Source organism: Meriones unguiculatus, chromosome 16 (assembly GCF_030254825.1).
Source record: "Meriones unguiculatus strain TT.TT164.6M chromosome 16, Bangor_MerUng_6.1, whole genome shotgun sequence".
NCBI classification, from domain to species: Eukaryota; Metazoa; Chordata; class Mammalia; order Rodentia; family Muridae; genus Meriones; species Meriones unguiculatus.
The window spans coordinates 5,718,424-5,730,610 of record NC_083363.1 but is presented as its reverse complement, the minus strand read 5'-3'; the positions used below and the strand labels follow the sequence as shown (position 1 = coordinate 5,730,610).

Sequence of the window (12,187 nt, the reverse complement as noted above, 5' to 3'; positions counted from 1 at the left end):
TGAATATCACACGAGTTGATGATGCCTGAGCACCTCATAGTGCCCAGGGACACACTAATTGTCCCCGTGCCTGTTGCTCTAGTATACCATTATGTAGCATTGTTAGCATGGCGACAGTGCCGGGAGGGTCCCTGGATCAGAAAACCGTTCCCTCTCAAGAGAGGGGGAAACCAAAGGCTTGATGTCGCAGATCTTTGCTCTTTCTGCTGCCCGGAAGCATTCCGGGGCCTGGGCTCCCCTTCCGGTGGAGGTCACAGGGCATCTGGGAACTCCCCTGTATCCACAGCTGAACCAGCACAATGCCTTGGTCAAGGCCATCCCCGTACGGCACGTGGAGAAGGGGCAGCTGCTGGAATACATCCTGACTGATCTCCGTGTGCCTCACAGCTATGAGATCCGCCTCACACCCTACACCACCTTTGGGGCTGGTGACATGGCTTCCAGAATCATCCACTACACAGAGCGTAGGTGACGGTGGTGGTGGTGGTGGTGGTGGTGGTGGTGGTGGTGGTGGTGGTGGTGGCGGCGGCGGCGGCAGGAGGGGTGGGGCTTCCTATGCAGCCCTTGAAGCTGGAGCATCCCACTCTGCACACTTCCCCCATCATTGCAGGCCAGGCCTACTGGGTCCTCTGTCCTGGCTTCGAAGACCCTTCCCTCTTGCCCTGATCCCCAGCCTGGGCACACTTTGCCCAGCCATACACCCCAGTTCTGACTTGGTTCCCTTGCTTGCTTTTTTTCAGCCATCAACTCGCCCAACCTGTCAGGTGAGAGCCCAGTCCTAAAACTTCCCTTACTCTTTAGGGACACAGGGACCTTGAGAGATACCCAGAGAGAAAAATGACTTCTTCCTGTGTTCCCATGGAGAAAGGGCCAGGGACGGGGGAGGGCCGGAGCGGCTTACAACCACAGTTTATCCTGGGGTTTAAAGACTGCATGCTGGGGAGGGGGGAACCACTGTCTGCCAAAGGAATGGAAAAGCCGGGCTGTCCTAATTTCATCCCTAAATTCCCTAAACAAAGAGCAACTCAGGGAAGAAAGGGAGCAGACGGGGATGCTACCTGCCAAGGACCTCTTACAGAACTCAAGGGGGGTAGCACTCGGGAGGCGCGCTGTTACTTCTGACAGAATTTTAACGTGCTCTTTCATGATGGCTGCAGACAACAGACCACACTAGAATAATCACGACCTGCTGCCACTTTGTCATCTGCAGATAACCAGCCTTACAGTTGTCCCCCTCCGCCTTACAGTTGTTGCAGATACCCGTAAATGTCACTTTCATTCATTAGTGTTTCGGAACCACAGTAGTTATTAGACCTAATGCTGGATATCGTGATTTAATTATATAATAAAGAAGCCCCTGTTATTATATAAGAGAGTACAAGGATATTTTGACAACTGTATTCAATATAATTGATTTCCTTTGAGGTCCCTGTGCATTTTATTGTATGTGTCTAGAATCGTTATTCTGGAAGGCGGCGTTAAACCAGAAGGCTGTGGCACAAAGTCTTCTTCTGGAATAAATGTGTCCTAGACCCCACTTCCTGGTCTCTGTGGCCCTGAAGCCCTGGACCACTGTTTAGATTATTTAAAGTTGACTTAGGGAGGTGAAGGGGAGGGCAAGGATAGACAAGAGAGGCTAAAGCTGGGCCTCTTTGTCTGACCTGTGCCCTTGACACAGACAACACCTGTCACTTTGAGGACGAGAAGATCTGTGGCTACACCCAGGATCTGACAGACAACTTTGACTGGACGAGGCAGAATGCTCTTACCCAGAATCCCAAGCGCTCTCCCAATACCGGTCCCCCTACTGACATCAGCGGCACCCCTGAAGGTGAGGACACGGGCTGTGTTTTAGGAATAGAGAGGGTAGCCCCTGGGAGGAGTCTAGGTCCATGGACACCCAGGCTGAGAGAGGAGGGGGACACAGGCAATTCTTAGGGACCCTCTGAGGGAGACATGCCCGGTCCTTAGGGAGCCCCAGTCTGAGGGAGACAGAACTCTGCCCTGGTTGAAGATCAGAAGAGAAGAAATTGTAGAGCCGGGCACTTCTGCACGCTGAGCAGAGGAGCCTCAGGGAGGACCGGGCTTCAGTAGCTCATGCTAGGCCTGAAGACCCAGCAGGGAGGAAATCAGCTGTACGGAGGAGACTGGGTGGCCCCGAGGAGAGGCTCCTAGCACACCCCCACCTCCACCACAGGCTACTACATGTTCATTGAGACCTCCAGACCCCGGGAGCTGGGGGACCGGGCAAGGCTGGTGAGCCCCGTGTACAATGCCAGCGCCAAGTTCTACTGCGTCTCTTTCTTCTACCACATGTACGGGAAACACATTGGTGAGTTGGAGACCGTGAGGTCTGACTGTGCGAGCTGGCTGGGGAGGACTAGGGGGCCACAAGGAGGCTCTGGACTCCCCAAGGAGACCTAAGCTTCCCCGTTGGCTAACCTGGGAGTGGGGGTGGGGAACTGTGGGCAAGCCGAGGACGGGAAACATAACTTAGCTGTTTTGGTTGTGAATACGCCGCTTGCCAGGTCCTGGGTCCGTATTGTTCAGAGAGGTTAATAAGCCTTTCCCCAGGACTGCTTAGCACGGCAAACCCCAGGTCTGGCTTCTCTGAATCCTAAACACAGCACTGGAAGGGTGTGTCCTCCTGAGCCACGAGAGGAAGTGATGCTTTCTAGATGCCAGAGAGTGAAGTAAGGACCAGGGATAGGGAGATGGGGCAAGGTGGAGCATGACTGTCACCAAAGATCACCAGCGCAGCTAGGGCTGCGGTGCGTGGCTTCTGCCACGGGTCAGGTAGTCGTCGCTTTGAGGCAGGAGACGGGCAGGTCCCCATACGACAGACAGCTAATGGCATCCGATAGGAGTTAGTGACCACTGTGGTAACGGCAGGGCGGCACCAAGGCAGCGGAGGAGAGGGAAAACAGAGGCTCCCGAGGCCGGTCTGGGGGAGACTGCTGAGAACAGGAACGTTGTTTAATGTGCTGTTTATGCTGGGTGTGGCAGTGCATGCCTTTGATCCCGGCACTCAGGAGGTAGAGGCAGGGGTCAGTTTGAGGCCAGCTTTGTCTACATAGCCAATTCTGAGCCAGCCAGGACTGCATAGTGAGACCCTGTCTTTACGGGGAAAAGAAAGTGGTTTATTTGTTTTTTGTTTGTTTGGTTTTTTGTTTTGTTTTACCTACAGGAGAGCTAATGTGTTTTACAGGGAGTGAAAGTTATAAAAGAGTACACAGTAAATACCTCCCGCTCTTCCTGGTCCCTCCACCTCTGCAGGAGGCAGTGCGTGGCGGTGCCTCTCTCTCCCCACCATTTTATACTCTGTTTTTATACTCACCTTTTCCCTCCGGACCATCTATCATCTTGGCAATTCCTCCTTATCAGTCCATAGAAGCTTCTTCACCATCCTTGCCTGGTCCCCTCCCCTCCACCTCTGCACAGTCCTCAGGCTCCCCCTGGAGAAGTCTCCACTGTGAGGGGGAAGGGGCCATCCCTGACTGATGAGCCAGGATGGGGTGGGATAGGACATTCTGCCCCCAACCACTGATGCAGACCAGCGCTGTGGGTCTGGACTCTATGAGAAGTGTCTCCCCTGGGGTGAGAAAGGTGGGTGACCCTGACGGTCGGCCCTGGGTCCCTTTAGTTTCACAGCAGTCACGGGCAAATATGGAGCTGGTGGGTGGCTGTCAGCTTGGAGTGAGCGGTCCTGGGCATCCAGGTGTCGGGAGGAACGGAGGGCGTGAGAGCCTGGGGAATGAGGGGGCAGGAAGCCTGAGGGGACCGTCTCTGTGACACACAGATCTTGCTCTGAGCTCCCCAGGGTGGAACTGGGCAGTAAAGCTCTCGGGAGGCAGCTCTGAGGCCGCCTGAGGGGTCTCATCGTCAGACCCCTATCGTGAGCTATTCCAGAGGCGAAAGGCATCCTGGTCCCCCTTACTCCCCCACCTCTGCCCCCCTCTCCAGGCAGGACTATTCAGCTGTGGAGAGACTTCATCCCAGATTCAGGCTACTCCTCTGCTCAGGGCCCTCTGGCCTTTCCTGTCACCGTCTTCAGGTCCGTCCCCCCCCCCCCCCCAGCACTACTCAGCTCTACCCTGTCTCTGGTCTTGTTTGTTGCCGGGGGCAACCCTTCGCTTTCCCGCCGAAGGCACCTGTACTTTCTTCTCCTCACATCGGCTTTTTCCTTTTCTTACGTATGCATACGGGAGAGAGAGGTGTGCAGGTCTGGAGGCTCCATGGTGCCCGGGTGTGGAGTTCAGAGGTCACCTCAGACGCTGTTCCTTTATCAAGGTCTCCCTTACTTACATCGTTTTGAGGGAAGGTCTTTCTCTACAAGCCTGGTTGGCCTAGAGCTCACTGCATAGACCAGGCTGGTCTGGAACTCACAGGGATCCAGCTGCCTCTGCCTTCTGCGGGCCAGGCGTGTGCCACCACACCTACACAACCATAACTTTTGAGAAAGGATCTCTCATTGAACCTGGCGCTCACTGACTTCTCTAGGGAGATGACTTAGCACTTAAAAAAAAAAAAAAAAGAAAGAAACTTGCTGTTCTTGAGGAGGACCTGGATTCAATTCCTGGCAACCACATGACACCTCAAAAAGGTCTGTAACTCCTGTCTTGGGGCATCTGATGCCCTCTCCTGACCTCTGTTAGCACCAGACACAAACATATATACACGCAGGCTAACGCTCATGTGCATATGATAAAAAAAATTAATAAATCTTTTCTAAAAATTGTCTTCAAGACAGGGTTTCAGCCCAAACTAAACTCAGAATTGTTTTGTACTTGGGGGCTTGGGGGCTTGTAAGGGCCCTGAGGAGCGTTGGGCCTGGGCCCACAGGCGGCTGCTCCCTGAAGGGCCCATCCCTGGCTGTTGAGGCCCTGCTCGCCTTGAGCCTTCAGCACGTCCGCCAGGCCCCACTCTGCTGTGTAACCCCCTCCCAGCGTGCCTGGCAGCTCTGGGCACCAGCTGTCCCTAAACTCCGTGTCTCGTCGGCTCTCCTCGGTCCCAGCCAACTCCTTTCATCCAAGGCAGGTAACATTTGGTGACCCTCCCCCCGAGCGGGAGGGAGGGAATGTCTGTCTAACTGGCGTTGCAGATGGTGCCGCTTTGTGTGCGGGCAACGCCATGGAAATGCCAGCCACCGGGCGCCTCTGAAGATGGATTTCCTTTCCTGCAGAGCCAGGGAGTGATGGAGGCAGATTGAAAGGCAGCACCTTCCAATAAAGCCGAAGCCCGCTCCTCCCCTAGCGCCCCTCACAGCAACTAGGATTCCTGATCCGCAGCAGATGGGTTCAGCACCCCTAGGCTAGTGCCCCCACACCCCCCAAATCTTAACCCTGACTGGATTCACCACAGCCAAGTCACCCCCGGGGTTTACGTCCTCAAATAAACTCGTTCTGTGTTTCAGCGTTGGTTCTTTTTAAAGCTTTGTCCTAGCATCAGCATTAGAGCACGGCTGTGAAGGCCGGCTCTAGCCAAAGCCTAAGACCTCCAGAGAAGGAGCTGGCTCAGCGGATGAAGCATGCGCCGCTCAAGCGTGAGGACCTGAGTTCAGATCCTCAGCCCCCACGTAAAGCCGAGCAGCAGGACATCTGTAACCTGATGGGGGTTGGGTAGTGGAGACCAAGACAGGCAAATCCCAGAGGCTTGCTGGCCAGCCAGCTGTCAATCAGTGAGCTGCACACACACACACACACACACACACACACACACACACACACACACACGAATGAGTAAAAAATGAATATATATATAATTTTTAAAACTATACAAATAAAAACGGTAAGTCCCTTTCTGCACCCCAGAAGCCATGTGCTTGTGCTCTGGGAATCCTGACTGAGCTGAGGTGAGGCGTTCTGGGGTCCTTTCACCCCCTCATTGGGGATGGTGGCAGGTGTTTTGTGCCAGGCCTGATTCTTTGGTTACATGGAAAAAGAAAGGACAAACGGAAGGAACGCTCTGAGCTGGTCTGGGGACAGGAACAGGTCCCGGCCGGCAGGGTAGTGCTGTGGGCAGTGGTGAGGGAGGGAGAGGCTGGCTTGGGGAAGACAGGAAGGCAGGGCTGTCGTCGCCAGCCTCACCGTGCTCTCCCTTCTCTTGCCACAGGCTCCCTCAACCTTCTGGTGCGGTCCAGGAACAAAGGCGCCGTGGACACGCATGCCTGGTCTCTCAGCGGCAACAAGGGTAATGTGTGGCAGCAGGCCCACGTGCCCATCAACCCCAGCGGGCCCTTCCAGGTGAGTCCCGGGTGAGGACGGTTCCTGAGGCAGGTGGCTGCCCTGGCCGGAAGAGCCCAGGGAGGTCCCGTGCAGGTTCCTGGGGTGGAGTGGGGGGTGCCAAGGCAGGGCAGAGGGCCTTCCAGGTAGCCCGAGGTGAGGGGGTGGGGAGGCCCTGGTGCCAGGCCCAACTTCCCCAACCCCTCCCCCTGCTCTCTGACTCCACCCCAGATTATTTTTGAGGGGGTTCGAGGCTCGGGCTACCTGGGGGATATTGCCATAGATGATGTCACACTGAAGAAGGGAGAGTGTCCCAGGAGGCAGATGGATCCCAACAAAGGTATGTGTCTAGAAGTGGGTTGGGGAATCCTGGGAGAAGGTGGGGGCCGGAAGGGAGGGGCTTAGGCTGCCTGTGACCATGAGAACTGGGTGTCTGACTGTGAATGAGTGCCCACCCCCCACTCAGGCCGTGAGGAAAGAAGCCACTGGCCCTGCCTCCCCTAAGCTTACTGGGGTGTCTGTAGTATGTACCTGTGGCCCGGTGTTTCCCCTTACCAATAGGTCCAGTGGACTGAGCAATGACTGTACCAGGCGACAGCCAGAAACCTGCACAGCAGGCTCAACTCAATGCTCCCAGCAGCTCCGAGGAGTGTCCAATGCTATTAGACCCATTCTGTAGATAAAGAAACGGAGGCCCACTGAGCTCAAGCCCTTTGCTCCCTAGCTCAGTAAATGCGAACTGCTTGTGTGTCTGTGTGAACTGTGCAGACTCCCACCTTCAGGCTTCCTTCACCCCCTGAAGAGGTGAATCAGTCATGAGGATCAGGATCGAGGCCTCCCAGGGCCTCGTGTCTGTCCCTCCCCGTCCATGAGGGAGCTAACCGGAGCCCTGGCCTCTTTCTTGTCTGTCTTCGGTCACAGTGGTGGTGATGCCAGGCAGCGGCGCCCCCCGCCTGTCCAGCCTGCAGCCCTGGGGGTCCATGGCCGTGCTCCTCTTGGCGTTGCAGAGATGATGAGAGCTGCGTGGGCCCCACCCCCACCCCACCCTGCCCCCCGGCACACCAAAGTGTCCACATCGTACCAAAGACTGACCCCTGCCAGCCGGGGTGCCCAGGGGCGGGGCCGGCCCGCCAGGGAGGGGGCCTTCAACGGCTGCGAGGATGAGCGGAGAACACGGACAGAGGCCAGGCCAGGCTCTGAGGGTTGTTCAACACGCGCACACACGCACACACTCACCCACACTCACACACACAGATATTAAAGCACAAGTTTCTATTCGACCTGCCAGCAACTTCTTTACTATGGAGACAGGGGACCTTCCGAACGGCATCCGCCACCTCCAGGGACCTCGGTGTGACACAGGCCTCCTCTTGGCTGCACTGCACTGTTCCTGACCTCGCCCTGTCCCCTGACTCGAGGCCGAACTCCAGCCCAGAGGCTTGCCGGAAGGGAGCCAGATGTGGGCAGGCACATCAGACTTGGGCTGCCTGGATGGAGCTCTCGGGGTTTAGAGGCAAGCCTGGGGGGTCTCTCAGAGTCTCCCTTGCTCAGAGGCTGACGAGGAAGGGGTACCCGCTGCGGGTAGCTGTCCGCAGGATGGAGAGTGGATGGTGGAGAAGCCAGTCAACTCAGACCCCCCCACACACACCTGTTCCTGGGATGTCACGCTCCCTTCTCCTCCCTGCCCAGTCGGAGGGCCCCAGCACAGGGCTTAGGGATGTGCCTGGTGAAGGCTGCTCCCCACGTCCTGCCCCCACTCCGATCAGCAGCTTCGATGCCAGACAGTACCAGCTGTGTGGGAGGGGCAGCTTCCCCGCCGTTTTCCCGGGTCAGCCCCGGCTTTGAGAGGAGCACGGGGTCCTGCCTCTGCGACCCCAAGTCCCCACAGAGAACCAGAGAACGATGAGCTCGTGAGTGGAATGGAGCCCCTCCCCTCCCCCCACCCCCGTTTCTCAGGCGTTTAGTCAGACAGGGAGTTCTGGAAGAAGGGGCCGGGGAGGGTAGGACACTGTCCAGTCAGCCCTGTGGAGCACGGCAGTGATGGATGGAGGCTATTGCGTCTCCTTGTTCCCTGGGAGCTGGGAAGGGATTTTTGTCCTTGGAGCTCGACGTTGATGGACTAGGATCTAGAACTTCCCTCTCTGCTCCCCTTTCCCGGCTACCTAGCTTCCATGGAAGAGCGGAATCCTAACCCCTTCTGGAATGAGTTTGTGTACATGCACATGGTATGTCTGTGTTTCCGTGTTCGAGTGTGTCTGTGTGTGTGTGCGTCTCTGGGTAAGAGCGTGTGCGCCCATCTGTGTCTGTGTACCACTGTGCACAGCACTGGATGAGGGTATGCAGAAATATGAGGCTAGGCGAGAGTCCAGTCCCTGAGTGTCAGCGTGCATCTTTCATCGTGATGACGTGGGGAGCTGGCCCTGTGTGCAGTCTCAGACTGCCTGCTGCGGTCTTTCATCCCTTGTGGATGACAGAGAACTTACAGAGGACCCTCTTGAAGGCTGGCCCCTTGGCTGGAGGCCCCGGGCTCTTCCCAGTACATTTGTGGGGAACAGCTGCAAAGACACTGGAAAGCCCAGCATCACTGCAGAAACAAGAGGCACATTGAGGACAAGACCCTTGCAGCCCAGGCCCCAAGTCCCTCCTGGTCTGTCTCTTCATTGTTATCACCATCATCATCACCGTCACCACCATCATCACTATCACCATCACCATCATCATCATCATCGGCTGTGAGTGGTCGGGCCAGGCTACAGCTGGGCCTCCTGGTACCCAACCAGTGTGGCTGCCTTCCTGGCCCTTCAAGGCCTGTCTGAAGTGAGTTGCTCTGGCTTCCAGAACACGCATCCATGGCACCTATGGGGTACATTACTCCTTATCTGCCCCATCTGTGTCGAGTCCCTGGCCCCAGCTAGACCGTGAGCCCCGCCCCCCGAGCCCCTCCTTCATTCTCGAAGGCATGAGGGGGCAGACGAGGACTAAAACCTGGTGGAATGGGTTCCATAAGCCAGTGATCCCTGGCTATAAACTCACCCGCCAGGGGACTCTCAGCCTGGGTGTCAGGGTGTGAGTTGATGGTATCGGGGTGCAGCCTGGTATGAGAGGCATTAAGAAGCCCCTTAGGACAACCCGAGAGGGGAAGCCGGGGTCCTCTCAACTCCAGGGCCTCTGGGCCAGGGCTGTGCTAGAGAAACAGCCCCGTTCCGTCCCCCAGGGGCTCCCATCCCACCCTCAGCCTGCTCCCGCACATCAGTCCACCATCCGTGTGGGCTCCTCTATATCCCAGGGCTGGACACAGAAAAAGTACAGTGTGTGTTGGCCCATCACATCCCTGAACCTTCTCCGTGGTGAGGGCAGCCATGCCTAAGGGTGCGTGGCCTGTCAAAGACACCCACCGTTGTGTGCAAGTGGGTAAGGCTGGTGTGTGTGTGTGTGTGTGTGTGTGTGTGTGTATGTGAGCCCACGGTGTGCAGAGGCTATGAGGTGTATGTGTTTGCCTGCGCCAGAAGCATTTAGACATGTGCAGGACTGAGAGTCTAACTGCAGGGCAGGAGCGTTTGCACGTGGATGCCTGTGAATCAGCATTCCTGTATGTATCCCTGTGGGTCAGGGTTGCGATAGGAGACCAGGCTGGTGGGATCTAGGGTGTCTCTTCAGTGGCACCCTCACCCTCTGTGATGAGGGAACTGAGGAAAACTGTGGCCTTAAAACAAGGGCCCCAGAGTCAAGCTCTCAGGGTTCTGGGGCCCTTTTACTGCTGGCCCCTGAAGGTTGATGTCCGGGGTACTGGGAGAAAGGGATTCTGGGACCAGGTACTGATTAGCAACCGATGGGTAGCCTCAGCTTGGTTACCACAGGTAATGCCCAGGGACCACAGGTAATGCCCAGGGAAGCATCCTTCATCCGAAGACAAAGCCTGCCCCTCCCATCCTTCCCTCTTTCCCATTCACCATCTATCTCCTGTTCCCCGGAAGCACCTCTCCAAGCCAGCAGAGCCAGGACGAGCCTCAGAAAAGCAGGCTTCTTCATGGCACAAATGCAGAAGCTGGAATGAAGACGGGCCCGGGCTAGCTCAAGTCTTGGAAGCCTCGTGCTGCATCGCTGGGGTGTTGTCGCCCCCGACCGCTGCTCCTGGGAACCCCTTACAGGATAGCCACAGGCAGCGAAGAGGAACTGACCGCTCTCTGGGTGCTGTCGCTGCAGCTGGGCCTGTTACACGCGTGACAGGTGTTGCTCGGATCTTTCTGAGAGAGAAGCCATCTTCCTGTCCTGTTCTGGCTTCTCCCCCCAGGCCACAGACGCTCTGAGCCCGGGGACAGCACGGGTGCCACACGGAGGGTGTCTTTCCCTGTCAACACTGGCCACAGCCGCTGCTCCTCCCCCCCCCCCAGGCTCCAGACAGAGGAGACTTTGTTTCCCCGACTGCTCACTGCTGTCTACAACCAAGGCCAGCAGATGCCGGTGCCCTCCTCATCCTCATCCTCCCCGGGGCCAGGAAGCCTGGAGAGGACATGCAGTGTCCCTGGGTTGTCTTCTGCTTGGACAGCTCCATGGGGCTTTGGAGGGATGTTTCCAGAGAATGTCCGAGGGGTGTGATGCGTGAACCCGTGCTGGAGATTCTGTTCTGTCAGTCCTGCACAAGCATGTGCGTGTGCGTGTGTGTGTGTGTGTGTGTGTGTGTGTGGTGTAAGGGCAGAAGGACCACTCCTTTCTGGAGATCTCTTGACCCTTAGCACTGGAAGGGACCTTAGAGACATCAACTCTGGTGTGCCCACTGTACAGGTGAGAAAACTGAGGTTCAGGGAGAAGGCATCTGCTTGTCCCCATTCCCCTTCCATGCTTGGCCTCTATTCGTGGCCCCGGGGGCCCTGATACAAATGCTCTCCCTCCTAGCACCTTCCTGCCCTCCACGCAGACACCCCATTTTCCCCCACCTCAGCCTAGTTCTACAGGAGGGGGACTGACCGTTCCAGGACATCCCCAAGCAGGACCGCTCCCTGCCCCCCAGGCAGCCTGGTCATCAGAGCAGGAAGGGACTCTTCCAGCCCTGAGGCCTCCTGGACGGGAGGAGAGCCAATCCCTCTCCACATGCCCAGGTCCATTCGTCTGCCCCGCCCACCCTGAGGTAAAAGCACAACAGGAGACCCCCCCCCCACTCATGGGTGACATGCCTCACCCCTTTGCCTTGCTCTCTGTCTCCACCCAGCCTCTGTTCCCCATCACCCATCCTTCTCTCTTCCACAAACCCCCAAATGTAACCTCTAGTTGCGGACTCGGTCGTTTCAAACAATAAAGATGCAGTGTTCTAGAACTCGGGGCCAGCCTTCGTGTGTTGGGCTTCTGGTGGGTGGGGAGCTAGGTGCTGGGCTGGGCTGGGGAAGCCTTTCTTCTCTGATACCTGTCACTGTAGCCTAGACAGAGGGCACTTGTGTCCTGTGTGCCTGAAGAGAATCATCGCCCTTGTTCATACCGATGTCAGCCAAATACTGCCGTCAAGACGCAGAATCTCCTCCCTAGCGGGAGAGATAAACACGGAACTAAGGCTGACACCAAGAAGGATATCGTGAAAACACAGGGCTGTCGAAGAGGATGTGGGTTCAGGGCTTCAGGAAAGACACCCCTTTTTAAAAGAGACTTTTAGTTGAGTGTGGTGTGTGCTTGTAATCCCAGAACCTGGGAAGCTGGGGCAGGAGGATTTTAAGTTTGAGGCCACTCCAGGCTCCAGCAGAGCGAGGCCATGACTACCCGGGCAATTTAGTGAGACGTCTTAATATAAAAGGTTTAAAAAAAAAATAGTGTGTGTGTGGGGGGGGTCACTTCCGGGGAGATGGCTCCGATGTAAGACCTTGTCCTGCTGAGGGCCCACGGTCAGTTCCCAAACATGGCCTGGATGATAACCACTCAGAACTCTGGCTCCAGGGATCTGATGCCCTCTTCTGGACTGCGAAGGTCCCTGCACCCACGTG

The 12,187-nt window shown here is 56.6% G+C and overlaps 1 protein-coding gene across 6 annotated transcripts in view; it reads left to right on the top strand.

The window, feature by feature from the left end:
- Window positions 1-11,532, top strand: part of Mdga1 (MAM domain containing glycosylphosphatidylinositol anchor 1) — a 56,447-nt gene extending 44,915 nt beyond the window's left edge. Inside the window, exons 11-17 of one of the 6 annotated variants that reach the window (XM_021633474.2) lie at window positions 287-464; window positions 741-764; window positions 1,679-1,831; window positions 2,198-2,332; window positions 6,112-6,242; window positions 6,505-6,561; window positions 7,143-11,532. In XM_021633474.2, coding sequence (XP_021489149.1) covers window positions 287-464; window positions 741-764; window positions 1,679-1,831; window positions 2,198-2,332; window positions 6,112-6,242; window positions 6,505-6,519 — 636 coding nt within the window. In that variant the 3' untranslated portion in view covers window positions 6,520-6,561; window positions 7,143-11,532. Of the gene's footprint in view, window positions 1-286; window positions 465-740; window positions 765-1,678; window positions 1,832-2,197; window positions 2,333-3,963; window positions 5,038-5,182; window positions 5,413-6,111; window positions 6,243-6,452; window positions 6,562-7,142 lie in introns of those variants that run through there. The other 5 variants (XM_021633473.2, XM_060369200.1, XM_060369201.1 and 2 more) reach the window with 5 other exon arrangements.
- Window positions 11,533-12,187: the final 655 nt, after the last annotated feature.